General features: G+C 41.5%; 5 protein-coding genes across 9 annotated transcripts in view; 2 read left to right on the top strand and 3 right to left on the bottom strand.

The window, feature by feature from the left end:
• The window catches only part of prpf4 (pre-mRNA splicing tri-snRNP complex factor PRPF4), a 9,803-nt gene extending 9,470 nt beyond the window's left edge, over nt 1–333 (bottom strand). The window contains exon 1 of the mRNA XM_076078227.1: nt 228–333. The gene's annotated coding sequence lies outside the window, so the exon portion shown is untranslated. The remainder of the gene's footprint in view (nt 1–227) is intronic.
• cdc26 (cell division cycle 26 homolog) overlaps nt 1–1,669 on the top strand; it is a 2,168-nt gene extending 499 nt beyond the window's left edge. The window contains exons 1-3 of the mRNA XM_076078239.1: nt 1–399; nt 966–1,068; nt 1,439–1,669. The exon at nt 1–399 is cut by the window's left edge and continues 499 nt beyond it. Coding sequence (XP_075934354.1) covers nt 988–1,068; nt 1,439–1,639 — 282 coding nt within the window. The 5' untranslated portion in view covers nt 1–399; nt 966–987 and the 3' untranslated portion in view covers nt 1,640–1,669. The remainder of the gene's footprint in view (nt 400–965; nt 1,069–1,438) is intronic.
• A 433-nt stretch (nt 1,670–2,102) lies between these two features.
• fer (fer (fps/fes related) tyrosine kinase) lies at nt 2,103–14,829 on the bottom strand. 4 transcript variants are annotated; one of them, XM_076078224.1, is made up of 20 exons: nt 14,508–14,829; nt 13,546–13,706; nt 11,880–12,011; nt 11,549–11,722; nt 11,326–11,425; nt 10,734–10,917; nt 10,125–10,262; nt 9,923–10,042; nt 9,695–9,817; nt 9,306–9,504; nt 8,206–8,304; nt 7,454–7,660; nt 7,233–7,355; nt 6,808–6,864; nt 6,544–6,662; nt 5,864–5,958; nt 5,646–5,772; nt 5,302–5,456; nt 4,952–5,074; nt 2,103–4,264 (listed from the first exon to the last, which is right to left on the bottom strand). In XM_076078224.1, exons 2-20 carry the CDS (start codon nt 13,612–13,614, stop codon nt 4,128–4,130), a joined length of 2,481 nt encoding a protein of 826 aa, XP_075934339.1. In that variant the 5' UTR covers nt 13,615–13,706; nt 14,508–14,829; the 3' UTR covers nt 2,103–4,127. The 4 variants fall into 4 exon arrangements, with proteins under 4 accessions (XP_075934339.1, XP_075934338.1, XP_075934340.1 ...); XM_076078223.1 differs by having other exon boundaries at nt 14,512–14,828; XM_076078225.1 differs by having other exon boundaries at nt 7,454–7,657; nt 14,512–14,828.
• Nucleotides 14,830–21,163: 6,334 nt separating this feature from the next.
• Nucleotides 21,164–25,240, top strand: rnf224 (ring finger protein 224). The gene is made up of 2 exons (XM_076078295.1): nt 21,164–21,421; nt 24,920–25,240. Exons 1-2 carry the CDS (start codon nt 21,164–21,166, stop codon nt 25,238–25,240), a joined length of 579 nt encoding a protein of 192 aa, XP_075934410.1.
• A 247-nt stretch (nt 25,241–25,487) lies between these two features.
• The window catches only part of pisd (phosphatidylserine decarboxylase), an 11,038-nt gene continuing 9,025 nt past the window's right edge, over nt 25,488–27,500 (bottom strand). For both annotated transcript variants that reach the window (XM_076078262.1, XM_076078261.1), the window contains exons 6-9: nt 27,360–27,483; nt 27,002–27,145; nt 26,718–26,878; nt 25,488–26,380 (exon numbers count right to left, since the gene is read on the bottom strand). In XM_076078262.1, the coding sequence (XP_075934377.1) occupies nt 26,099–26,380; nt 26,718–26,878; nt 27,002–27,145; nt 27,360–27,483 (711 nt within the window). In that variant the 3' untranslated portion in view covers nt 25,488–26,098. The remainder of the gene's footprint in view (nt 26,381–26,717; nt 26,879–27,001; nt 27,146–27,359; nt 27,484–27,500) is intronic.

Genomic DNA, 27,500 nt, shown 5'->3' with positions numbered 1-27,500 from the left:
ACGGAGTTTGGTGGAAACTGAAGATATTAAAGAGAAAAGCGCACAACGCGGTTCACTCAGCTAACGTTAGCATTAGCACTCACAAAAAGCAGGATAAAAAGAGTGCGTCACACCTGACGTCACTAAGCCGACATGCGCGTCAAGAAAGAGCTCGATGATTTGATTGACAGCTATTTAAAAACAACACATTTCTAAAAACGTACAAACGTCTTCATTTTAAAACGTACCTGTGAAGAGAATCGAAGCGGCGGCGTCTCTGAGCAGCGTGACCCGGATGTAAACAAGTCGTCGGCTTCCGGGTCAAAGGTTGTTCTTCCGGTGGACAAAATCTGCAGCAAACAAACACGAGAGCAGAGAAGAAAACACCCGGGAACTTATCGACAACAACACACCTGTCGGGTAACTTCACAGACTTTTGTTACACCTGTTGAAGCTGTCGCGTGACTGTGAGCGAGGAATGTTTGTCTGTTTCCGGTTACATTTAATGTGTTTTACATGTTCGAACAGACGTTAGCTGGTTAGCTTAGCTTCTGTTTACCATTCAGACTGAGTGGGACACCAGTAACGATACCGTGAGGAGTAACGTTACGTCTCCCAGTAACGTTACTCCTCACAGTGCTCCCACTGCTGTTATTTAAATTCCTTCAGATTACACAGTAGATATCTGATTTATTAATCACCTGCAGGATCAATAAGTCTCCAAATGCACCTGTAATGTACCTTATTATAGGTAATGTGACATTAGAGAAATTGCGGGAAAAGTGTGATTTTTAAAACGACGGGAAATAATTTCACGTCTCTGTGCTGCGTTCAAAGTGTGACTCAACATTATTGATCGGTTAGTATAACAGCTAGCCTGTTAGCAGCAGCTATATGCTAATGAGCATACAGCAGCTAATGTTGATTATGTAAATCAATTATTTATTATAATAACTATTAATAGTATTTGTCACTTGTTTGTGAAGGTTTCTCTCATTAAATCAGAAGATGTTGAGGAGGAAACCGACTCGTCTGGAGCTGAAGATCGACGACACCGAAGAGTTCGAGAGCGTCAAGAAAGAGCTCGAGGTTTAAATCACTTCTATACAAATCAATGCTGTCATCAATCAATGCTGTCTATCCATCAGTATATACAGTATTGATTGATATTCTCTGCACACTTATTGATTGATCTTTTGTTTAATATTATTGATCTCTTCATAACCAATGACTGATAATTGATCGTAGTTTTGATGTTTTATTAATCAGTCACATGATCCATAACGACGATATCTTGTGACGAGAGGATGGATTGATCGTCACAGCAGCAGAGTTTAATGTTTATGATTTTTGATGTTTAAGTTTTTATGACGTCATTTAAACTTTATTTAACGTGAAGCATCGTCCTGATCACCTTTGACTTTCAGTATTGATTAGTAATTACCTTCTCTTTTTACAGGCCAGGAAGCGTCAACGAGAGGAGGCGGAGTCAGGTGGTGTGGGCGGGACCTCTGTCAGCGTTGACATCATCGGGGGCGGGGCCTCAGCTTCTTCCTCAACAGCCGCATCGAGGGCGGAGCTTATAAACGAGCGAATCGGCTACAAGCCACACCCCAAACCGGCCACGCTGCCGACCTTATTTGGAAGTTTACAGTTTTAATAAGAAAATAAATAATTAAAAACAATTAAACGTTTTCACTGTTTTTTATTAAAATCCACCATGTTTATATCTGATCCAATAGAGTCAGGTACAAACTATTATGGGATGTTTGCCTACTGACTTGGCTGTAACGTTTTATGTTTAAGTTAAATACTAAGTCAGCTGGTATATATACAAATGATTAAAAAAATTGCTATTTTTTCTTGTCAATGAAGAGTTTTGACAAATAAAAACAGTTTTGTTTTTAAATGCTGAATTAAATATTAAACTAATGATTTAGAAATTACATTTTTTTTTACAATTTCATATTCTAATTACATTACCATAATTAAGATTAAAACTCCCCAAAAAATTCACCTCAAACTCAGAAATTTGTGATGAATTAATTAATTTAAGAATCTTTTAATTTAAAAAAATTTGAGACAGTAATGAAATAACATTAGAAATGACATCACACATCAGGTCTGTTCGTATGATTTGTTTTATTTTCATAATAAATGCTACGATAATATTTTTTTTTATAAAGAAACAAATATAAAAGACAAACAGACGGTTAGTGTTTGAAAAGTGTAAAGTAAAACAAAGCGTAAAAACATTTGAACTTATTTACATGAACAGTAGGCGGCGCTCTGACATCACCAACACTTAAGCTCCGCCCTCACACAGTCCAGGAAGTGATTCTGACCAATCAGGACTCACGATTCATTTACACACAAATACTTGTCTTATTTGTAGTTTATAAATATTTATATTAAACTTTCTTTTTTTTAACATTATTTCAGTTTTCATGACAACCAGGAAAGTAAGTGCAAATGATTCTTTATAATTTTATATATATTTAGTTTTGGAGCTGCATTTCATCAGACAAATGTTTAGTACTTTGGTTTAGAAATAATAAAAACAATAATAATAATAAAACATTTTTGTTTCTTTTACATTTTAGAGATTTTTTTTTTTCAGCCGTCAACAAAATACTTTAAATCACTGATTGGTCAAAAACATTTCCTGTAAAAAAATAAATAAAAATTGGTCGGAGTGGGCGTGGTCTGCATGATGATAGACAGCTGTTTTATTTTTCCAAAATAAAGGTCAGTTCTTCCTCAGATTCAAGTCAGTTTGTTATTTTAGTATTTTTGACGGTTGAGCCGTCAGAGAATCTGAGAAACGTTAAAATCATAAAAACAGAATAAATAAGAACAGAAACAAACTCTTTAGTGTTCACAGCTGATTGGTCCTCAGCAGTGGAAACGTTTTTAGTGTTCATGCTGTAGTGAAAGGGGGCGTGGCTTAAAGTCTGACCGCCACCTGTTGACGCACTTGGATTGTTACTTATTTTAGTGTATTTTGTATTTTCACACAAGCTGCAGAACGTTTTCAAACTCACAGGAAACAAGTGGTTTTTCAAAATAAGAAACGATTAATAGATTTATTCACACAAATAAAGACCGTTAATCTGGTTTCCATCAGACGAATGAAACACGACATCTAGTTTCATGAACAAACATTTTTAGAGTTTCATTTAGTTTTTAAGTTATTTTACTTCCTGTCTGATTTGTATTGATTTGTTTTATTGAAGCCGTTTGATTTGTTGTTGAGCTCAGGAATACGAGAGAGAAGAAGACGTCTGAGGAAAGAGACGAGTCGTCTGGGAACACGATCACCTGAGGGCCATGTGACTGGGGGTGACAGCCTAGCTAGCATTATTGCTAGCGTGCTAATCAAATGTAGTTTATACTTTTTTGTAAAGTAGCCAATGTTTTTTTTGTCTTACAACCCGACACTACAATGTTAATAACTGGATGCACACAGAATAAAAACGTAATCAGAACATGCTAACAACCCTTGCTACAGTACATGCTAAGCTGTTAGCTACATTTCAACAGGCTTAACTTCTGCATGTGACTTCCTGTTTGACCAACAGGTTTTTTAAAGTTTTCGGTCAACTGAGAATTTTTAATGCATTTACAGATGCTAACATAGCTAGCTACACCCATGCTAACGTTAGTAGTATTTTCTCTGTAGTTTAACGAGTTCAAACATCAGCAGCTAAATGTTTAATTTGTGTTTTTAAATGTTTGTGTCGTTACTCAAACAGCTCAACCGTTTCTGTTTTTACCAAAAGACGCGCCCACTTAATAGTTACGCCCACTTAATGACCACGCCCACCTCCATACAAAAAATAACTTTTCTTGACGACACTCTACTGTCTCTGATGTCATCACCTGTTCTTGATGGCAGCGAGGTCGTGTGATGATGTCATCACTTCTTTATGGCATTGAGGTTATGTTATGATGTCATCACTACTTTATGGCATTGAGGTTGTGTCATCACTCCTTGATGGCTGCGAGGTCGTGTGATGATGTCGTCACTCCTTCTTGATGGCGGCGAGGTCGTGTGATGATGTCATCACTTCTTCTTGATGGCGGCGAGGTCGTGTGATGATGTCATCACTTCTTCTTAATGGCGGCGAGGTCGTGTGATGATGTCATCACTTCTTCTTGATGGCGGCGAGGTCGTGCTGCAGATCAGAGAACTTGGGTCTCTCCTCAGGGTTGTACTGCCAGCAGCGCTGCATCACTTTGTACACGTCATCAGGGCAACTCTGAGGACAGGACATCCTGTAACCTAGCAACCGGGAGGAGAGAGACATGTGATGTCATTAGAAAAGAAGACGACGCCACAGAAATATATAAGTGTATACGTATATAATTGATAACGGACTTAACTGGTAATTATTTTTCTAACAATTTACAAATCGATTGATTTAATCGATTTGATTGATCGTTAGAAGCGGATGTTCAGGGTTCTAAAGGAACCGGTTTTATTTCTTCATTTTATAATAAATAGTTGAAAACGAGTTCATCTCAAGAGGTTTACACCACCAACTGTTTATAAGAAGTGGACGGAGTTGTCGTGACGTCACTCGTTGGTTTTGAAGCCTCGAGTTCGCCGTCGCCATCTTGTTTTTTTGTGCAACCAGTGAACAGGAAGTGACCATATCTGGACTGAGGAGGAGTGACGTAGAGACGCCGTATACGTCTCTGGTAGAGACCTGTCAATCACCGTGTAGCCCCGCCCTAAAGCATCCCCTGCTTTATGGTCTGTTTGACTCTAAATGGACCATAATGTACTAAATGAACATCATGCTGTATTGAAGAAGACTTGAAACTAGAGATTGAGACCATAAACTCATGTTTACAATGTTTACTGAGGTAATAAATCAAGAGAGAAGTAGAGTCATTTTCTCATAGACTTCTATACAACCAGAGGAGTCGTTTACGGCTCTTCTTCTTCTTCACTCTCTGTGTCTACCTTTCTCCACCTGCTCTCGGGCCTGCTGATTGGTCATCCCAGGATAAGGACACACCCCCAGACTGAAAGTCTCCCACAGCAGGATCCCATAACTCCACACGTCACTGTCAGAGCTGTAACGACCTGCAACAGCCAATCACAGAGCAGGACACATCAGCAACCAATCACAGAGCAGTTGTGTCGAACAGGAATCATTTGTGCGCATAAATTACACAGCCAATTTAACCACAACAAATCCCAAAACGTTTGGATTTCACCGTGTTTGTTTTCCGCAGCTGTTTGAATAATTTGAATGTCAACATTATGTTTTATGTTAGTCAGCCGTGAGACAGGTGTGAGACAGGTGTTACCGTAGTTCAGGGCCTCTGGCGCCGTCCATTTGATGGGAATCTGTTTGAGTCCAGATGAAGAATAAATACCATCATCCTCCTGACGACTCATCCCAAAGTCACTGATCTTCAACACACTGCCCTCTCCCACCAGACAGTTCCTCGCTGCCAGGTCCCTGACAGACAGGTGGACAGAGAGACAGGTTATCGTATTAGTTTAAACCATGGATGTGGACTAACAGAATCAGATTAGAGACATTCTTTTGTCATCATGGAACAAAAAGACTGAAGTGTGTTACAGCTGATCTGAGAGCCGTTGTGTTCACTGACTGTCTGTTACAGAGGAACAGGTGTTAAAGACGTACCTGTGGATACAGTTCTTACTCTCCAGGTACGCCATACCGGCAGCAGCATCGACAGAGAAGCGAACGAGCTGCTTCGTCTTTAGCTCGTCCTTCTTCTTCTTCCTCAGAAAGGACAGGAAGTCTCCACCTGAGTGAGGGTCAGCTGTTAGAAACTGACCAATAAAAAACAACAACAACAATAGAGGAAACAACAACAGCACTGAATAAGCTCCACCCACCAGGAACCAGCTCCATGACGATGTAGATCGGCTGTCGCTGCGTACACACACCAATCAGCTTCACGATGTTCGGGTGGTCGTACTGCTTCAGGATCCTGCAGCCAATCACACGGAGGCAGCGTTAGACACCGGCCAATCACACGGAGGCAGCGTTGGACACCGGCCAATCACACGGAGGCAGCGTTGGACACCGGCCAATCACACGGAGGCAGCGTTGGACACCGGCCAATCACACAAGTTTAGATTTTATTTCCCATCGTGCTTTAATGAGCTTGTATTGATGGATGGATGTACTGATGGATGTACTGATGGATGTATTGATGGATGTACTGATGGATGTACTGATGGATTTACTGATGGATGTATTGATGGATGTATTGATGGATGTATTGATGGATGTATTGATGGATGTATTGATGGATGTATTGATGGATGTATTGATTGATGTATTGATGGATGTATTGATGGATGTATTGATGGATGTATTGATTGATGTATTGATGGATGTATTGATGGATGTATTGATGGATGTATTGATGGATGTATTGATGGATGTATTGATGGATGTATTGATGGATGTATTGATGGATGTATTGATTGATGTATTGATTGATGTATTGATTGATGTATTGATGGATGTATTGATGGATGTATTGATGGATGTATTGAGCGATGCTGACCTGGCCTCAGACAGGAACCTGATCTTCAGCTCTGGAGGTAAGTCTTCTTTACACGTTTTAACAGCCACCGGTGTTTTGTCGCGCTGTAGCGTCCCGATGAACACCTCGCCGAAGTTACCCTGGCAACCAGCAGACCGCAAGGCATGATGGGACATAGAGAGAGAGACACAGTGAGGGCAAAATGTTACAAACTGAAATAACAGAAAAACCATTACAGAACTGTAGTGAAGTGGTTTGATAACAGGAAACAGGAAGTGAGGTCACCTTTCCCAGCAGCTCCCCCAGCACCACGTCCTCGTGGTTCAGGATCCATTTCTTATCCTGCAGACAGAAGAACTAACTCATGAAGCAGGAACGTCTATATGTGTGTTAGATAGTCATGTGTGTATTTAGTATGTCAGATGATCAGTTCTTACTTTATATAATTACAGATGTTTTGTCAAGAAACCTAAAAATAATGGAAATAATTACATTTCCCTTCCACAGCTCACATACACTGATTCTGTTTTAGTTCATTATACAACAGTTTCTAGTATTAAACCTGAAGACTGGGTAGTAGTATTATGACTGATTCCTGCTGGAGATGAATAGTTTGTATCGTCTAATACTCATCATCTTTAGTATTAGACGACACGTCTTTGCTCAGAGTAGCTGTGTGTGTGTGTGAATATGTAGAAAGAAGCGGTTGCCTTGATGACGGGGTTGAGCAGCACGACTGCAGACTTCTTGGTGATGACCTGTTTGGTGGAGAAATGATGCTCGATGAGCTGAGGAATGGTGGAGAAACCCGTCCCCTCGAAACGGTACTGACTCTACCAGAGAGAGAGAGAGACGGTTAACGTGTCATCTTTTACAGTGTATTCTTTCATTGTATTCATATTTATGTAGTAATGTGTGTGTGTGTACATACGTCGGCGTACTGGATGATGAAGTGTCTCCGCTGCTCGTCAGAAAACACCGACAGGACGTACTCGCCCGGTTTACCGTGACTCTCCCTCACCAGGAAGTCTCCCTGTTGCCGTAGTAGCTCCTGAGCCTCGGTGCGGGGGATGGCGCCGTGGTACCACTCCTGCTCCGCCAGGGGGCGGCCCGACGTCGGGATCACGTCGAAGAACTGCTGCAGGGAGGAACAAAGTGTGTCAGTTTGAATTCAAACGATCTTTATTGACAAAAACATGCGACAGCGTCGGATGAATGATGGTCGACGAGGGTCACGTCTCTCTTTGACCTCGTGATGTTTTCCATCGAGTTCAAGTGTTCCCAGATCTCTTTGATATCTCCTATTAAGATAAACTATTTACATATGCATGTGTCTGAACCATACGGTACAAACAATAACGCTGCCGTATTTACGCCTAGATGACGTTATGTTGAGTGTTGATGGAGCTGCTACAATGTTAGCTTAGCATAGCACTGATAGGCTGATCCACTGATCCAAACTCCATTCAGAAAATATGCATTTTAAAAGTTGTTTGCTTGTCGTCTTGTAGAAAGAACTAACAAAACATGAATTCAGACATTTTACAAATCATCATTATGTAGTTATTTAAGCATCTTTTTATCTGTTTGCTGCAGTTAAATCACAGCAGAAGTAGTTTATTTTGGGTTCATTCCGCTGTAGTAAAGCAGCCGACATGAGTCTTCACAGGAGATGAGTCTCACCGAGGTGGAGGAGCCCAGCATGGCTTTAGGAGACCGGATCATCCCGGCCAGAGAGTGACGCAGAGTGTCGAACCGAGAACTCCTCTCCTTAGTTTTGTCCTGAAAACACACAAATGACGTCTCTCAGAGAAAATAAACGTTTACAGTTTTAATGTTAGTGGAGCAACGGAACAAAAGAAAGAAGGGAGAAAATCGAACTTTTAGATCCATGATCACGTTCTATTGCTGCTGATACTAATTATTGATCATTGATGATCCATATTAACAGATCCAGATCCATAATTCATCTCTAATATCGGTTTTATATTCACATGGAAACATCTCCTTCAAACTACTGGATTTATTCAAGTTTATCACCAAAACTACATTTTACAGATGACATGTGAACACATCATGATAACGTTATAATGTACCTTCAGCCAGTACTCATGTTCACTGAGCAGAGCCTGAAGGCATCATCATGTAACTGAAGTGAACCTCCGTTGGTTAGCCGTTAGCGGTGCTGCTAACGTTACTAGCTCTCCTCCTGTTGGTTAGCCGTTAGCGGTGCTGCTAACGTTACTAGCTCTCCTCCTGTTGGTTAGCCGTTAGCAGTGCTGCTAACGTTACTAGCTCTCCTCCTGTTGGTTAGCCGTTAGCGGTGCTGCTAACGTTACTAGCTCTCCTCCTGTTGGTTAGCCGTTAGCAGTGCTGCTAACGTTACTAGCTCTCCTCCTGTTGGTTAGCCGTTAGCGGTGCTGCTAACGTTACTAGCTCTCCTCCTGTTGGTTAGCCGTTAGCGGTGCTGCTAACGTTACTAGCTCTCCTCCTGTTGGTTAGCCGTTAGCGGTGCTGCTAACGTTACTAGCTCTCCTCTGATTGGTTGTTTACAATGAAACATGATCAGAGATCAGAGACTAGAAACACATGTTCTACTGAGTCAGTAAAACTTTATTTACACTCTGATGGTTAACGGTAAACTGTGAGGGGGTCAGTACAGATCAATACCACCAGGTGATGTTAAAGGTTTAGAGTCTGTCAAGGAACAATGGCTTTATTTTGAAAGGGCAATTTTTCCTGCTGGTGTGCAGATCAGACATAATCAACAACTAAATATTTACAGTGGATCCGACGGAGCGGGCGTCGTCCTCGTACGGCAGCGCGGGGGGAGGCGGCGGCGGGGGCGGGGAGGCGGCGGCGGCCATCTTGTCGTCCAGCAAGGCCTTCTGGGAGGCGAGGCGGGCCTCGGAGCCGCGCAGCGATTGGACGGCGTGATGAAGCTCGAGGACAGAGAGTTTCTGACTGAGCAGTAGGACACAGCTGAGGACGAGAGACACAGACAGTCAGAGAGAGCGAGAGAGAGAGGGAGAGACAGAAACAGAGAGAGAGAGACAGAGACAGAGAGAAACAGAGAGACAGACAGAGAGAGAGACAGAAACACAAACAGAGACAGAGAGAGAGAGACAGATTATTCTCATCAATTCATCCGATTCTTCATCTTCTGACTCACTCGCTCTTCCTCTCTGTGTTCTGCTGACTCGTCTGTATTTTTGTATCCAGATCGTCGGCCATCGCCTCCTTCGTCCTCAGATTCTGCTGAGTCAACGATAACTCCTCCGATGCCGACGACAACCTGGAGAGAAACAACGGAAACACAAAACATTATGAACATTTACGACAAAAAACATAGAAAGTGACACTACGACGTACAAGAGTCTTTTATTTTGAAGGAGCTCACATGGCTTGCAGGTTGTCGGCAGTCAGCGTGTTCCAGAGGATCTCATTGGCCGGCAAGTTGTCCGTCTCGTCCAATAGAGACGCATCGAACTCCACGCTCGCCTCCTGAGTCTCCGGAGACCTGAGGGTGGGGGGGCAGACACTGTTACCACGGCAACCCATGCCGTCACCAAGGTAACCACTGATGTGTATTGCGGTCTCACCGGTAGGCGTCGATGAAGTGTTGGTACTCGGCCAGGGGGTCGATCTGCTCGACGGCCGCCGAGATCTCCTGATGAACTTTGACGATCTCCTCCGTCAGCAGGCTGCTGATCTCACAGTACTCCTCCAGGATACTTTTACTGCAGTAAATACACACAGATACACAAGTATCACACCACTCGTCTCCTTTAAATCACTTCTTACAGACTGGCTCTCTGTAATGTCATCGCTTCTCCTTTTATTCTATGTTTATATTTGACTAAATATTTTTATTTTATTTGTATCACTGCCTCACTGAGCTTTCTGGTGTTGATATTATTGTCTTGCTTTTGCTGCTTTGTCTGTCAAAGCACTTTGTAAACTAAAATGTTATTATTATTAATTTATTTTAGTTGTTGATTTTGCTTACTTGTAAACTGTTTTTAAAGATACCGTATTTTCCGCACTATAAAGCGCACCGGATTACAAGGCGCACTGTCGTTTTTTGAGAAAATTAAAGGCTTTTAAGTGCGCCTTATAGTGCGGAAAATACGGTAAATAAAGTTGTTATTATTATTATTATGGGCTGCTCATTTCCTGCGTCAGCGTCATCAGGAGGTCATGTGACTCACAGAGCGAGCGTCATGTCCTCCTGCATCCTCTGCAGAGCGTCCAGCAGAGCTGGAGCGGCGTGTCGTCGGTGTTCGTCCTGCTGCGTTCGAGCGCCGCAGACCGCCAACACGTACTGGTTGTGGAGGTTGTGGAGCTTCATCGTCGCTTTGTCGTAGCGCTCCCGAGCTCGCTCCGCTTCCCGGCCTGTGATTGGACGAGAGAGGAAGTCAGTGATTACAATACTTTAAATAACAATTAACTCTCTGAACACCAAAGCAGTTTTGGGGCGTGTTTTTGTCTCCTGTCACATGTTTCTCTCTATCAATCATGACTTCATGAATATATGCTGCTGTAATAAACGCTGTAGTTTTGGCGATTTTTTAAAGAAAACATGCTTTTCAATACTGTCGGCAGGTTTTGGGGTCCAGAGTGTTAAATATATTCAGAAACAAAGAAATCAACAAGCTTGACAATTTTTAGAACAAACAAGTATTTTCCAGCACTCATAAGAAACAAATCACAAATATTTTAAAAGTCCCGAGAAAATTCCAGCGAACATCTGAACTTCCACTTTGATAAACTTGATTTACTGAAAGAGTAAAGAGGAGGAACCTTTCATCAGCGCCTCTCTGTATTTATCTTTAGCGTTGTTAGCATCGCGGCTCAGCTGACGATACGTCGCCTTCAGCTTGTCCAGGTCAGTCCTGGTTACCTAGCAACAACAAAACATCATCAATGACGGGGTCTCCACCGTCAGTTCTTTAACACTTCAACTACATTCACCATCAACACTCGCACTTCAACTTCATTCGCCACACACACTCACAACACTCACCTTGTGGTTGTGGCTCTCCAGCTGCTGATGAAGACTCTGGTAGCTCTTCTTCACCTGCTGCTTGTCTCTGATCAAAGTGGCCAAACGGTGCAGAGGACCAGAGTTCAGGTCATCAGCGTGACACCTCATGACCCGACCCAAGGCCTCCGTCTGACGGATCACCTGAGACCAGGACTGAGAGAGAGAGAGAGAGAGAGACTGAGACCAGGACTGAGAGAGAGAGAGAGAGAGAGAGAGAGAGACTGAGACCAGGACTCAGAGAGAGAGAGAGAGACAGAGACAGAGAGAGACAGAGACAGAGAGAGACTTGTGGACAGGTGAGTCCTCTCACCTTGCTCACAGTGCTGACATAATCAGCAGCTTCCTGTTTTTCTGTTTGCTGAGTCATGCTGAGCAGCAGAGCGGCGTATTCTTTATCGCTCTTCACTCGTAGAGTCATGAACCGCTTCACCGTCTCCAGTAGCTAGAGGGTGACATACAAGTACATGTTTAAATACTTTGTCCTTGTACTTTAGTACATACTGCAGCCACCCTTACAGACCCTTACTGGTACATGTAACTAAGGTCATTGTCATCACAGAGCAGGTAGAGAACAGAGTACCTGAGCAGGTAGAGAACAGAGTACCTGAGCAGGTAGAGAACAGAGTACCTGAGCAGGTAGTGAACAGAGTACCTGAACAGGTAGTGAACAGAGTACCTGAGCAGGTAGTGAACAGAGTACCTGAGCAGGTAGTGAACAGAGTACCTGAACAGGTAGTGAACAGAGTACCTGAGCAGGTAGTGAACAGAGTACCTGAACAGGTAGTGAACAGAGTACCTGAGCAGGTAGAGAACAGAGTACCTGAACAGGTAGTGAACAGAGTACCTGAACAGGTAGTGAACAGAGTACCTGAGCAGGTAGTGAACAGAGTACCTGAACAGGTAGTGAACAGAGTACCTGAACAGGTAGTGAACAGAGTACCTGAACAGGTAGTGACCAGAGTACCTGAGCAGGTAGTGAACAGAGTACCTGAACAGGTAGTGAACAGAGTACCTGAACAGGTAGTGAACAGAGTACCTGAGCAGGTAGTGAACAGAGTACCTGAACAGGTAATGAACAGAGTACCTGAACAGGTAGAGAACAGAGTACCTGAACAGGTAGTGAACAGAGTACCTGAGCAGGTAGAGAACAGAGTACCTGAGCAGGTAGTGAACAGAGTACCTGAACAGGTAGTGAACAGAGTACCTGAACAGGTAGTGAACAGAGTACCTGAGCAGGTAGAGAACAGAGTACCTGAGCAGGTAGAGAACAGAGTACCTGAACAGGTAGTGAACAGAGTACCTGAGCAGGTAGAGAACAGAGTACCTGAACAGGTAGTGAACAGAGTACCTGAGCAGGTAGAGAACAGAGTACCTGAGCAGGTAGTGAACAGAGTACCTGAACAGGTAGTGAACAGAGTACCTGAACAGGTAGTGAACAGAGTACCTGAGCAGGTAGAGAACAGAGTACCTGAGCAGGTAGAGAACAGAGTACCTGAGCAGGTAGAGAACAGAGTACCTGAACAGGTAGTGAACAGAGTACCTGAGCAGGTAGAGAACAGAGTACCTGAGCAGGTAGTGAACAGAGTACCTGAACAGGTAGTGAACAGAGTACCTGAGCAGGTAGTGAACAGAGTACCTGAGCAGGTAGAGAACAGAGTACCTGAGCAGGTAGAGAACAGAGTACCTGAACAGGTAGTGAACAGAGTACCTGAACAGGTAGTGAACAGAGTACCTGAACAGGTAGTGAACAGAGTACCTGAGCAGGTAGTGAACAGAGTACCTGAGCAGGTTTGGTAAACTTTCCCTTCTGGTTTCTGGTTTTTCTCTCAAAGAACAAAGGAAGTGATTTACAGATACAGATTTCTCTCTCAGTAGCAAACCAAACTTAGATTTGATCTGGTCTTAAAGAGTCCATGTGGTCCACTTCTCTCCTCTTCACAGCCAATAAAAACCAAACCATGTTTCGAGACGTGTACCTTTAACTCCCAGTCTTGCAGCTTCAATAATCCCTCGTGGGAATTCCTCAGATCCCGACCGAACCCCATCCTGGATCTCTCTCTCTCTCACACACACACACACACAATCTCTCTCACTCACTCTAACGGCGAGGGCGAGCAGGGAATGATTGCATGGTCGTCTGTGGAGAGAAGTAATAATAAAGATTATTATTATTTATTCGAGTAAAAGACAGACAAGTAGATATGATTAATATATCTGTAGATGTAGCTGATAATACTTTAGTTTCATTAAAGAAACATTATGCATTTTATTTACTTGTAATACAGGTTCATATTTAGTGTACTTTTACCACAGTAAAGGCTCAGAATACTTCTTGAACATCCTCTTTAAAACATATTTCACAAATTTTTCTCCCCAAAAATCTCAAAAACTTTTAAACTGATTTCTTAAACCCTTTAAATCCAAAATAAAATAATGAAGTATAAAAATAAACTTCATTCTTACACAAAATCACTTCTTATATTATTTGAAACCTTCAAATACCCTGCATGTTTGTTTGTTTCTACATTAAAAGGAGAAAGTCTGTCACCATGAAAGTCTCCAAACTCCTGTCACTATCAAAACAACCTTCATCTTTAATCCAGAAACTTTATAAACGTATCTAAACTTCCTCCCCTACTGCTCTCAAACCTTCTTTAACCCGAAATGACACCAAAAGCTTTAAAATCGTTATTTTCAAACAGGTTTAAATCCCGTCAACGTCTCCAAATCTATAAAAATTCCATCAGCTCTGGTGTAAAAGTGAAGCTAGGCTAACACTAGCCGCTAGCTTCTCATAGAAACGAATGGGAAATGAAGCTAGCATGCTAACAAGGATCGGCGGCAGCTCTGAAGTTTCCATCGGAACTGTGAGGAACACTGAAGCTAAAACAGACTAACGGCTGTTTAACTTTTATTAAAAACAAGTAAACAAACGGACACACTTCTGTCCGTGTTTGCGAGCTCGTTCCTCCGGTAAATAAAGAGAAAGTCGGAGGAGGAGCGGTGGGAAGAGTCGGGAAGGAGCTTCGGTGTTTTTCTTATTCTCCTTCTTCTTCTTCTTCTTCTTCTTCTACGCTTTCAGCCGCAGTAAACTCCCCGTGAGGCGGACTCTCTGTCCGGGTCACCGCGGTCCTCGTCCGTCCTCCTCCGGGCTCATTCCCTCCTCTTCTTCGTGTTTTTCTCCGCTGTTTTCCCCGGTTATTCCTCCCGGTCGTCCCGGTTATACAGCTAACAGCTAAAGGTGGCTAACAGGGAGGGGCTTCCGGCGGAAACGGAAAATGGGAAAAAGAGGGAGGAGGAATTTATTTTATTAAACAACAACAACATATTTAACATTAAATATTAAAAGACCATTAAAGTGCATTATTACCCATTAGTGTTTCTTATGTATTTCATTATACTATTTTATTAAACAACAACAACATATTTAACATTTAGAGACCATTAAATAATATTAAAGGGTAAGTGCATTATTTATTTATTTAGTTTTTTTATATCATACATTGTCGAAGTAGTTATGTTTTAGCATCAAAATGATAATTTCCCCACATGACCCGACGTAGGTTTCTACCTCCGGTTCTAGTGAAGCCAAAGCTTCATGTGTTAAAGCTGCATTCTCTCTAGTGTCCACCAGGGGGCGACTCCTCTGGTTGTATAGAAGTCTATGAGAAAATGACTCTACTTCTCTCTTGATTTATTACCTCAGTAAACATTGTAAACATGAGTTTATGGTCTCAATCTCTAGTTTCAAGTCTTCTTCAATACAGCATGATGTTCATTTAGTACATTATGGTCCATTTAGAGTCAAACAGACCATAAAGCAGGGGATGCTTTAGGGCGGGGCTACACGGTGATTGACAGGTCTCTACCAGAGACGTATACGACGTCTCGAACAAAATGCTGAACTTGAGGCTTCAAATCATCAACAAACCAACGAAAATATTCTTTCGCTCTTCTCATGACGGGCTTTATTTAGAGTTTGATTGACAGATGGTTCATCTAATCGCCTGACGAAAAGTTTTGACAGCTTCTATCCAGCCAATAGGAGCAGAGAGTGGGCGGGTCTTGATGCCAGAAGAATGGAACCAGAGTTTCTGTCTAACCGGTTCATGACACACTTCTCACCAAACTCTTCAAACACAACAACTCCTGAGAGAGACAATGAACACAATACAATAATAAAACAACCTGAAATAAAGTAACAGAACAAAACAATTAGATCAAAATAATAATAACAAAGTTACACAATACAAAGAGAGAGAAGTGGAGCTCCATAGAGAATAACAGAGAGGGAGAGAGAGAGAGAGAGAGAGAGAGAGAGAGAGAGAGAGAGAGAGGAAGGGAGAGAGAGGGCGGGTCAACAGGTAGAACGGGTTTAGGGCGAGGCGGTCGAGTGAGCTTCACTTACAGTAAAGAGGAGAGAGAGAGAGAATCCGATTTATCTTCTGTTTGTTTCTGTATTTCATAACCTCAGTAGAAGAGAAGAAGAAGAAGAAGAAACAGGATACAAAAGGAAGAAGAAGAAAAAAACGGGATAAAAGAAGTAGAAGAAGAAGAAGAAGAGAACGGGATAAAAACAGCCGAAGAAGAAGTTTGTGTTTCCTTTAAAGACAGATTGAAGAAGAAGAAGCTGCGGATTGTGAACAGGTGAGTCAGGTGAAGTAAACCTCACAAGTTTTCTTCAGTACCTCAGTAATCTAGTGGTATTATTACATGTACAGGTAAACTGATCAGAGATCAGCCAGCAGACTGTTGATGGTGACACTTTGACTTCATGTTGACGTCATGTAAACTGATACAAAGTGATATAAATACCGGGTGTTTTACCGGGTCTGTCTGTCTGTTTGTGTCGTCACGTCGGTTCACAAACAGTCCTGTAGCTTGTTAGCATGTTAGCTACTTTAAGGTTAGCAACAAGATTTTCACAATAAAAGTCTCACTGAGTTGATTAAAATGCAGCAGAAGGAAAAATAACTCAGAGATCAACTTTAAAGTACGAAGAAGAAGAAAGTTCTCAGAAACACAGAAAGTTTGTTCAGTTATATAATTAAATACAATATAGTGAAATAAAGTAAATCTAATGTAAGTACATTCAAGTAAAAATGAAGTTAAATAAAGGTAAAGTAAATCAAATTAAAGTGAAATAAAGTTGAAAAAAGTAAAGTACATAAATCGAATAAAGTGTAATAAAGTAAAGTTGAAATTAATTAAAATGAAGTAAAGCAAAGTAAAATGAAGTGAAATGAACTATTCTTATTATCATAATGTATATTACACTGTGTGGTGACTGTGGCTAAGTGGAGCGCAGAGCCGTCCTTCAATCACAGCATCGGCGGTTTGATCTCCGGCTCTGCTAGTCGCATGTTGATGTGACACTTAACCCCAAAACTGCTCCCGTAGCTGAGCCTACGTGTGTGAATGTGATAGAATCTGAATTGTAAGTCGCTTTGGATAAAAGCGTCTGCTCAATGACTGTAATGTAAGTATCATAGGGAATCATTCTCTCTCCTCTTAGAGTTCTCTCGCCCTTCCTGATCGGACGACCTCCTGATTGGTTGATTGATCCTCTTTAGCCCCGCCCCCTCCCGTGACGCATCGCCATGTCATCAAACATCAACGTCTCCCCTGACAACCCCTACGGTCAGGTGACCATCCCCCGGGCTAAGCTCCGCCTCTCTGATGACCTCAGCACGGTGATAGCCAATCCGGGGGCTCTGAGCAGCACCGACCCGTACAGCTCCTCCCCCCCGCCCTACGTGGTGAAGGATGCAGGCGAGGAGGAGGAGGAGGAGGGGGGGAGGTGCCCCGTCTGCTGCTACCGCTGCAGGAGGAGGAAGTGATGTCACAGCAGCAGCAGGAGGAGGAAGTGATGTCACAGCAGGAGGAGGATTGTGATTGGCTTCATTCACAAAAGAAGAAACGGTGCTTTTCATTATCCTAACGTGTCTCCTCGCGTCCTACCTCCTCCCGGCAAGGATGTGAGGGAAGAGGAAGGAAGGGAGGCGAGTACGAAGGAGACAAAGCTGCAGATCAGAAATCCTTGTTTCCTTTAGACTTGTTTCAAACCGCGTGCCACATGTGGAGCATTTATACCTGACTTCAGTGAAGGATACACCTGTGCTTCCTCGCCCTGAGCTCCTCCAGGAGCCTCCTCCTCTCCTCGTGTCCTCGTCTCCTCGTGGTGCATTTAATTGGTTGGCGGATCCTCGATGACGAGGAATCAAAAATTAACATAATGAAAAGCACCCGAAGAGAAATAAAGGAAGGTGTTTCCTCCAAACTAAAAAAAACTACAAAATGTTTAAACTTCCTGTTTGACTTAGAAAATAAAGTTTAAAGAGCTTCATTAACATTCAAACAAACATGCAGGCGCTCAGAAGAAGCCCATGAAACAGCTGAAAGATGGGTTTACATTGAATACTCAGTTATAATATTAATAATAATGATGAATGTGGCATCACTAAACTTCATATTTTTTTTTCAAGATAAATCAAAATGAGAACAATTTAAAAAAAGATGGAATAACCTTTTTAATGTTCTTAATGTCATCATCATTATTATTATTATTATTCATTGGATGAACATAAACATTATTTATGAATATTAATGAATTAGAAGCCGGGTGTGTTTCTCCGCTGTTGCTATGACGTTAAGAGTAAATATTAATTATTGATTTGTTGTAAAATGAATTGGATGAATAATCAACAGATTGTAAGATGAAGTGTTTCTGTATATAAGGTTTATGAATCATAACGTTTAGTGTCATAATAAATATGAATCTAATGATCAAACAAACGTATTCTTACGGACAACTTGTGATGTTTTTGTATTTTATATTTTATTCATGATTTAGATTTTCACAGTATTTATATTTTTTCACAACGATGATTTTGAACGTTTTAGTATGACGGAGTGTTTAAAGTATAAATGAAGAATCAAATCATAAATATTAAATGTTGATTTACTGTACAACGTGTCCATGAAATAAAGACGATGAATGTTCAGTGTTTCACGTATTATTTATGTTTTATCTGAATATTTATATTTAAATGAGAATAAACAAAATGACAAACATTTAAATGACTGTTTTATTGTAAAAGCATGCCGGTGTTCCTCTGATTGATGACGGTGATCATGGTTCAGCCAATCAGAGGCAGAGTAGGGCGGGCCATCCTGTTACCATCCGAGGAAACACTCATTTGCATAAAATGAATTCAGCTGATAGAAAAACACCGACACTTAAAACATGACTCAGCAGGTTTTAAGGTCCGACACAATGAAAAAAACCTGGAAATGATTTCAGGTTTCTGGCCAAATCAAAGTGAAAACCATTTTATTAATATTAATAATAAAAACAAACGTTATTGTATCTCACAAGAAACGTAATTACCCCCCATTAAACTTTATTAATTCTCTTAATGAACTTTATTAATTTTCTGTTGAAGTAGTTTCTCTCTCTGTTGCTAGGCGACTTCAGTCCTCATACTGAGCTGTAACCTGATAGGCTGACACCAGCGGCCAATAGAAACCTGAGAGCAGCTCCACTTTCTATTGGCTGATCAGGTTACAGGTCAGATTATTGATCATTTAAACTCTCAATGATATTTTAATGTGATTGTGTTGAATATAAAACAATGTATTAAATGTTTGATAATAATATTGATAAGTTATGGATTTATATTTCATGTTTTATTTATTCATGTTTATATGTTGGTGTTAAAACCGATTGTATTGGTTATAGTTTAGATTATTTTATCTATTTAATTTCTAGATTTTACAGGAAATATTTCATATTTGTTGTATTGTTTGTTTTTGTGGATCTAAATGTGTGTTTAGTAAATTGTTGTGTTGTTTTTGTTTCTTTTAAATGGATATTTAGTATTGTAAAGATAAGAATGACACATTATTAATGACATGTTTTATGTAATAACACAAATAAAAGTTATCTTTACTCACAATATATAAATAATAAGTGACATTCAGTGTCGACCGAGCGAGGCTGAATTATTGATGGTCTCTCTCTCTCTCTGTCTCTCTTTGTCTCTGTCTCTATGTCTCTCTGTCTCTCTCTCTCTCTCTGAGGCAGAAAGGACGACCACAAACAAACAGAGAAGAAGAAAAGAAGAGAGAAGAAGAAGAAAGATGAAAGAAAAGAAGAGAATATAAGAGGAAAGGAAGAGGTGAGAAGAAACAAAGAAGAAGAAGAAAGAAAAACTGTCAACGACAAAAGAGAAGAAAAACAGGAGGAAATGAAAGAGTGACGGCCGAAAAGAAAATAAAGAAAATAAAGGAAAGAAGAGGAAACAGGAATAAAAGACGGAGAGAAGAAGAAATGAAACAACAGACGACAGGACAAAAAGAGTAAACAACAATAATGTGAAGGAAAAGGAAGAAATAACAAGTAAGTTCCTGTTTACCTTTAAATATATATTGTCCAATCACAGCGCAGCAGGTGTCACCACCTAATATCTGTCTGTAGTCTAATCATCTGATTGGACAGATTGAAGTAACCGAAAAGTAATCACATTACTTTAATAGCTCAGCTATGAAAGTTACTTCATTAATTATGTTTCCATTAAACATTTTAAATCTTTTATTTTGTTTCTCTAAGTCTCTAAGAATTAATATTTAATGAAAATGAGATACAAATAAATAATTATTAAATTAAAATAAATTAAATATAAATTAAAATTAATGAATAGATAAATACACAAACGGGTTAAAGCAACTGTATTTAATGTCAAATCCACGATGTTGAAGGTGTAGCTAACGTCTATTTGACATTAGCTAAGTTGAGTTGGTAAGTAGCTAGCTAACGAGCTAGCGTTGTTATATAATCAACAATCTTGTTTTCAATCAGTTGTCAGGTGATTTTAATCACTTCAAAATAAAATACGTGAATAGAAACACGGCTAACACCTCGTTTTTGTCAGAGGAGACATGATTAGCCTACATTAGTCCGACATCAGTAAACTAAATGATGATCAGAAATAAGACAGCAGGCTAACGCTAGCTAACGTTAGCATTAGCTCTTTGTGATCGATTGTTGGATGGATGCTCTTAACCTCAAACTTTGACTGAAACCAAAACAATGATTTCATACAATAGACCAACTAATTCCAGCTGACAAATATCACCTAGCAAACAAACACAAAGCTAACCTTAGCGTTAGCCAACGTTAGCTAATGCTAATGCTACAATACAAGCAAAACAATAAAAGTAAAATGTTAACGTACTTTAATCAGATGATATTTTATAATATCTAAACTAATACTGTCTCATGTCTCCTGGGGGAAATACATTAACATTTAACTTTCATTATTTTGTTTGTAACGTAGCGACAGCTAATGCTAACACAAGCATCATGAGTTACCAAGGTAATCTAGGCAGTTAAAATAGAGCTACTCAACGTATAAATTATATTGTATTGTATTAAATTATATTATGTTATGTTCTGTTATATTATATTAAATTATATTGTATCAAACTACATTTTATTAAAATATATTATATTATCTTAAAAATAATATCTAAAATAAATATTCTTCTATTGAATAATGAAATGAAACTTTTCTTCTCATCTATTAGAACAAAATGTCTGACGACAGAAAAGAAGAAGAAGAGGAGGAGGAAGAGGAGGAAGAGGAAGTGACCTGTCAGCCCCTCCCCCCCCCGCCTCCTCCTTGCTCCGTTGCCATGGAGACGATGATGTCACTGAGGAGGCAGGACCTCGTGTGCATCGTGTGCTTCGGCAGCTACGACCTGGCCACGCGGTTGCCACGGCGACTGCACTGTGGCCACGCCTTTTGTCAGGCGTGTCTGAAGAGGCTCGACACTGTCATCAACGAACAGGTGACATCATCGGTGACATCATCCACACTCACCTGAGATCTGTAGACAGTTCAGGTGTCAGCTGACGTTCAATCAGTGGTGGGCCGTCAGGGCCTTCAAGGCCTTCTCTGCTGGCCTAAACACAATCACAAAGTTATAGATGTTTTATTATTTAATAATTTTTCACAAATACACTACATGTATTATAATTATTTTTCCCATTATCTTATTTTCTCATTGCACAGCTCCTGTCTTCCTCTGTTGCTCTGCTTCCAGCACAGCTTGCTTTAAGTAGAGCTTTTATCCAATCAGATTCAGCCCCTATGTCTCTATGTAAGGAGAGAGGCCCGATATCCTCTAGAGCAGGGGTTCTTAACCTTTTTGACCTCGGGGCCCAACTTTTCAAGTACAAAGTGTCCCGGGGCCCATTCAAATATTAACACTATTAGTTTAACTAATTGATCTCACTCTTGGTTTGATTTGTATTCAATAACTATATTGTTACCTGTTCAACTCCACCCCTATTTTGGAGCAAAACCGCCTAAAATGACATACCCAAATTAAAATGGCTGTAGCTTCTGAACCACTCTGACTATATGCATCACAAGTGTCAGAAAACCTGTAGGTCATACAGAAACAGAGCAGTGGGCCTTTGGAGTCAGTAAACATTGAAGATTTTTGTCCGCATAAAATAAAAAAGTATCTTTCAGTATAAATAACTGCCTGTGGCTGTATCTGTACAGGTAAGTGACAGTATAGGGCTGTAACTACACTATCAGTGAACAACTGCCTCAAATTTGAAGAAGATTGGACAAAGTATGACCATTCTACAGTGTTTCTTCCATGAAGAGATCCAGGCGGAGCTCTCAAAGGATATTTGGAGACCCAAATGGACACATGGTGACCAAATGATATTCTGACACACGAAAGGTGTTTCTCCCTTTATATTTTGATATTATGGTATTTTCCTTTTATTTTTAGCCTTTGCAAATTGCAAAAACTATATATATAGTCGAAGACGTGGGTGTGTGGGTAGCGGACTTGCTGTGCGTAATGGCTGCGACCAAGCGCACGATCGAGCATGCGGGCAGCTCAGTTACGCAAGGTTATACGTTGGTTGACGCCTTACAGAAGAGAAAGATAAGGTTTGTACTATAAGTACTAGTGTTTCCTGAAGCCACTAGCTCCATGGTAACATCCGCTAGCACATTGTCGGGTCTGTAATGTGTCTTTTTCCGTCGAAATGCTGCAAGATCCGACTTGCAGCGGTTATGGCGACTTTGGACAGTGTGTGTTTGGGCTCCTTTTGTGAAAAATCCATAAGAAATGAAAGAAAATCGATGATTTCTTTGCAAATATGAGGATTTTGGGCATGCTGGGATACCAAACACGGCCATGTTTTGTGACGTAGATTGCGCAAGCAAGCCGTAGGAACGGAAGGGGAGGGGATCGAGGACGCCGGCGTCCTCGCGGAGTTGAACAGGCAAAACCCTTGTCAAATAAATGAGATGATACAATGTGACGATCACAAAGACATTTATTTATCATGTGTATGTAAACCTGCATACACAACAAGAAGCCCAACAGGCTTTCCCACGAGCGTTGGATGTTTCGTCGCTAGGTGTCGCTTTATTTTCGAAGGCTTCAGTGCTTCGTTTGGTAGCATTAGCCCACATTCCACACTGAGCCCTCGGCTCTGTCTCGTTGCCTCCGTTCACAAAGCCGGACTTAAGAAAGTCAGGATTGTACTTGCGCACACATTTAGACTTTTGGGGGGGTATGGCACCACTGTCGTCTTCATTTTTTCTTTTTAAAAACTTATCCATAACTTTCGCTACAAGCTAGCGGCTAGCTAAGTGTCTTCTTCTGCTTATTGGAGCTTGTTAAACAACTGGCTGACGCATTACCGCCACCAGGTGGTGGGAAGCTATATTGTAACTGAGCGTCTCATGGATAACAGTAATATCTCTGGTGTCTTCAATTGATAACCTATGCGGTCCCGCGGCCCTCGCGGCCCACAGTTGCAAAACTGAAAGTTTTTTGCGGCCCTCTAGGTGGCGCTCGCGGCCCAATCGCGAGCCATGGTTAAGAATCACTGCTCTAGAGAGCCTTTGCAGTTTAAGTGAATGGGGACGATATTGTTGATTGTCATAGTCTTCAGCCAATCAGATCTTTAGTTTGACATGTTGGGCGTATTCTTTGACGTGCCAGAGCTACCCAGGTAGCCTCCTAAGTACGTCTGCATTAACGTGCGCCGTGATTGGTCAGTGGGCCAGCGTGACTTTGTGATTCTGTTTAGGCCAGCAGAGAAGGCCTTGCAGGCCCTGACGGTCCACCACTGATACACGTGTATTGTTACACCCCTAGAAACAAATAACTGTAGCTCAGTAGGACAGCACAGAAGGCCCAGGTATAAAATGAAGAAAGCAGTTGAAGTGTCAGTTAACGAGTGAGTGATGAAAGCAGTTGAAGTGTCAGTTGACGAGTGAGTGATGAAAGGAGTTGAAGTGTCAGTTGACGAGTGAGTGATGAAAGGAGTTGAAGTGTCAGTTGACGAGTGAGTGATGAAAGCAGTTGAAGTGTCAGTTGACGAGTGAGTGATGAAAGCAGTTGAAGTGTCAGTTAACGAGTGAGTGATGAAAGGAGTTGAAGTGTCAGTTAACGAGTGAGTGATGAAAGGAGTTGAAGTGTCAGTTAACGAGTGAGTGATGAAAGGAGTTGAAGTGTCAGTTAACGAGTGAGTGATGAAAGGAGTTGAAGTGTCAGTTAACGAGTGAGTGATGAAAGGAGTTGAAGTGTCAGTTGACGAGTGAGTGATGAAAGCAGTTGAAGTGTCAGTTGACGAGTGAGTGATGAAAGCAGTTGAAGTGTCAGTTGACGAGTGAGTGATGAAAGCAGTTGAAGTGTCAGTTAACGAGTGAGTGATGAAAGGAGTTGAAGTGTCAGTTAACGAGTGAGTGATGAAAGGAGTTGAAGTGTCAGTTGACGAGTGAGTGATGAAAGGAGTTGAAGTGTCAGTTGACGAGTGAGTGATGAAAGCAGTTGAAGTGTCAGTTGACGAGTGAGTGATGAAAGGAGTTGAAGTGTCAGTTGACGAGTGAGTGATGAAAGCAGTTGAAGTGTCAGTTGACGAGTGAGTGATGAAAGCAGTTGAAGTGTCAGTTAACGAGTGAGTGATGAAAGGAGTTGAAGTGTCAGTTAACGAGTGAGTGATGAAAGGAGTTGAAGTGTCAGTTGACGAGTGAGTGATGAAAGCAGTTGAAGTGTCAGTTGACGAGTGAGTGATGAAAGGAGTTGAAGTGTCAGTTGACGAGTGAGTGATGAAAGGAGTTGAAGTTTTAATTCAAAGTGTAAATTAAAACTTCAGACACTTTGAAGACCGAAATTTTTAATAAAATGAACTGTTTAAAGTAAAAATAGTTTGTATTTAAAAAGGTTATCATGTTCACTTCCTGTCACTAGAACTCCCATGATCCTTTGGGATGTAACATGTAACCCCCCCCTTCCCTTCACCTCCAGGTGTGGATCCCGTGTCCTCAGTGTCGACAGAACACTCCTCGGCCCAGAGGAGGAGCAGCTGGTCTGGACCTGGACTTGGCCTCCTTCCTGGGAGTGAAGGCCCAGCAGACCTGCACCTCCTCCTGGAGCTCCGGCCGTAGGGAGGGGACGGCGGCTGGGGACACAGCCCGGGACGGGAAGCTGTGGCTGGGGAAGGAGGTCGCAGACGACGGCTGGTCACACGGAGGTCTGGCTGAGCCGCGATTCCAACGCTACGGAAACTGCTGCCCGCCACCGTCCTATTGGCTGTGCTGCTTGTTCTGCTGCCAGGGGCGGGGCTAAGACTGACCAATGAGTGTGCTCACTTTAATTGTCCCCTGAAGTTGGTTCTTCCGAGTGGTGTTTATTTAAATAAACATGTAACGTGTTACTGAGGTTCATAATTAATTTAGAAACAAAAAGACAACGGAAAAACAGAGAGGAACTTCTATAAAATATGTATATCATTGTACAATAAAAGTGTGTACATAAGTACTTATACTAATATATAATATACATTATATTCTAAGTGGAATAAAGACAAAGCTGCTGAGAAGAATTATTTATTCATAATTACATATGTTACAAAAAGTATAGAAGCTTAACTAATGATAACAGTTAGCATTCAGTATGGGTCATCAGAATTAATTCATTATTTAATTGTTTATTTTCGTCCAATCACAGGCATCCTCTTGGTGAGCTAGCTGATGCTAATAGCTGTGAAGGCTCCGATTGGTTAAAAATAAAAAAATAAAGCTTCAGACATTCAAACTGTGTCAGTGGACGGAGGAACTTCTTATTTCACTTTAACAAATGTTTGACGTCATTATTATTTTGTTAAATGTGATGTGAATGTTTAAGTTTTCATATTTCTTAGTTTTTGGTGACTTTAAAGGAATATTTGTTTGTTGGTTCAGTTCCTGGAAGAGCGACAGAGAGACAACAGAAAGAAAAAAAAAGACAGAGCTTTGGCATTCAACCCCCCGATGAGGCGCAAGGCATGCTGGGAGTCGGAGTCCTCTTTATGTCCTTTACAGGTTTTTTTGTTACCGAGAAAAAATTCCCACAATGCCATAAACTCTTGATGTCCGTCTTTCATCAGACGACAAGCACTTCCTTATCATCAGGCTCCTCCCCCTCCTGAGTACGCAGCTCGGCCAATCAGAGGCTGCCGAGCCCCTCCCCCACTCTGATTCGCTGTCCCGGCTGCAGGTTGAACCTAAAGTCTTTCGGAGCCTCAAACAGCAGAACGATGGTGGAGCCGAGGTTGAACTCCCCCACGGCCGCGCCCTTCTGTAAGACCACGCCCTCCTGTAAGACCACGCCCTCTTCCTCCATAGAGACCACGCCACCTTCACCCGCCACCTTCAACACACCGTCGTCCACGTAGCTTCGGTCGTGGAAGGAGCCTTTACTGTAGCGAGGAGCGTTGGTCTGAAGCTCCTGAGGACGAATAAATTAATCTAATTAACAGACTGATTACGACATAAATACACAACCAACTACAATAAAATGAATACATCCATTCATGTGTTCATTATACAATATTTACTTAAGTTAAAATATGAATACTGTTAATATTTCCAGAAATATGAATATACATATATATGACAATAAATATATAAATACTAGTATTAACAAAGTTAGTTTAGATTAAAAAACTTTAAATAATCTGATTAACTTCCTAAACTGAACTTTAAATATACAATAAAAAAATAAAAAAACAAAAGTAATAGAAAAGATTCAAAGTATAAATAGTAAAAACTAAAGTGTTGCTCACCTGGTCGAAGTAAACTCTGATGGAGCCGACGTTTGTGGCTCCGACCGCCGTTAACGAGAAGAAGCCGTGCTGCCATTGGCCGGTGAGAGCAACTCGCTCGTTAAGGCAAAAGAGCTCTTTAACCAAACGAGCCACACCAGGGTTAACGGAGAGTAACGAGCCTAACGAGGGGGGAGAGAGAGACGGGTGAGACAGGTGAGAGACAGAGACAGAGACAGAGAGAGAGACAGACAGAGAGACAGACAGACAGACAGAGAGAGAGAGTGAGGGGAACATTGTCTCACCTGGAAAGTGACGTCGTAGCTCCACCTTCCAGTCTGTAGGTGAATGGAAACAGTGATAGTCACCTGGAGCCAGGTAGACCACGACGTGGAACAGGTCGTTATCAGGGGAGGACAGGAGGAGGTCTCTGAAGGAGGAGGAGGGGTCTAAAGAGAGACAGGAACCTTTAACAGGATGTGGACCCAACAAGTCCTCCAGACCTGACAAGACCAACAACTCCCACATTTAAAACAAGTCCCATCTCAAGACCAACTGGTCTCAGATCAGGACCAAGTCTAACTACTTGAACAGGTCACTAAGCACCCTTTATTTAACTGTGTTTAGGGTAGGTTATGTATTTTGATATCAAGTTTATTTCACCGTTGCTCTGCCTCTTCTGAGGACCCAGGAAGCTCTCCAGACTGTAGGTGACCCCCTTCACCTGCTCCACCTCGGAGTTCTTCACCTGACCAAAGTGGAGGATCCTCCCGTCAGCCGGAGAGATCTGAGGAAAGAGAGACG

The sequence above is a fragment of the Anarhichas minor genome, unplaced genomic scaffold (assembly GCF_050575085.1).
Source record: "Anarhichas minor isolate MPS153535 unplaced genomic scaffold, ASM5057508v1 ptg000064l, whole genome shotgun sequence".
NCBI classification, from domain to species: Eukaryota; Metazoa; Chordata; class Actinopteri; order Perciformes; family Anarhichadidae; genus Anarhichas; species Anarhichas minor.
This window is presented reverse-complemented; position numbering and strand designations above follow the sequence as displayed.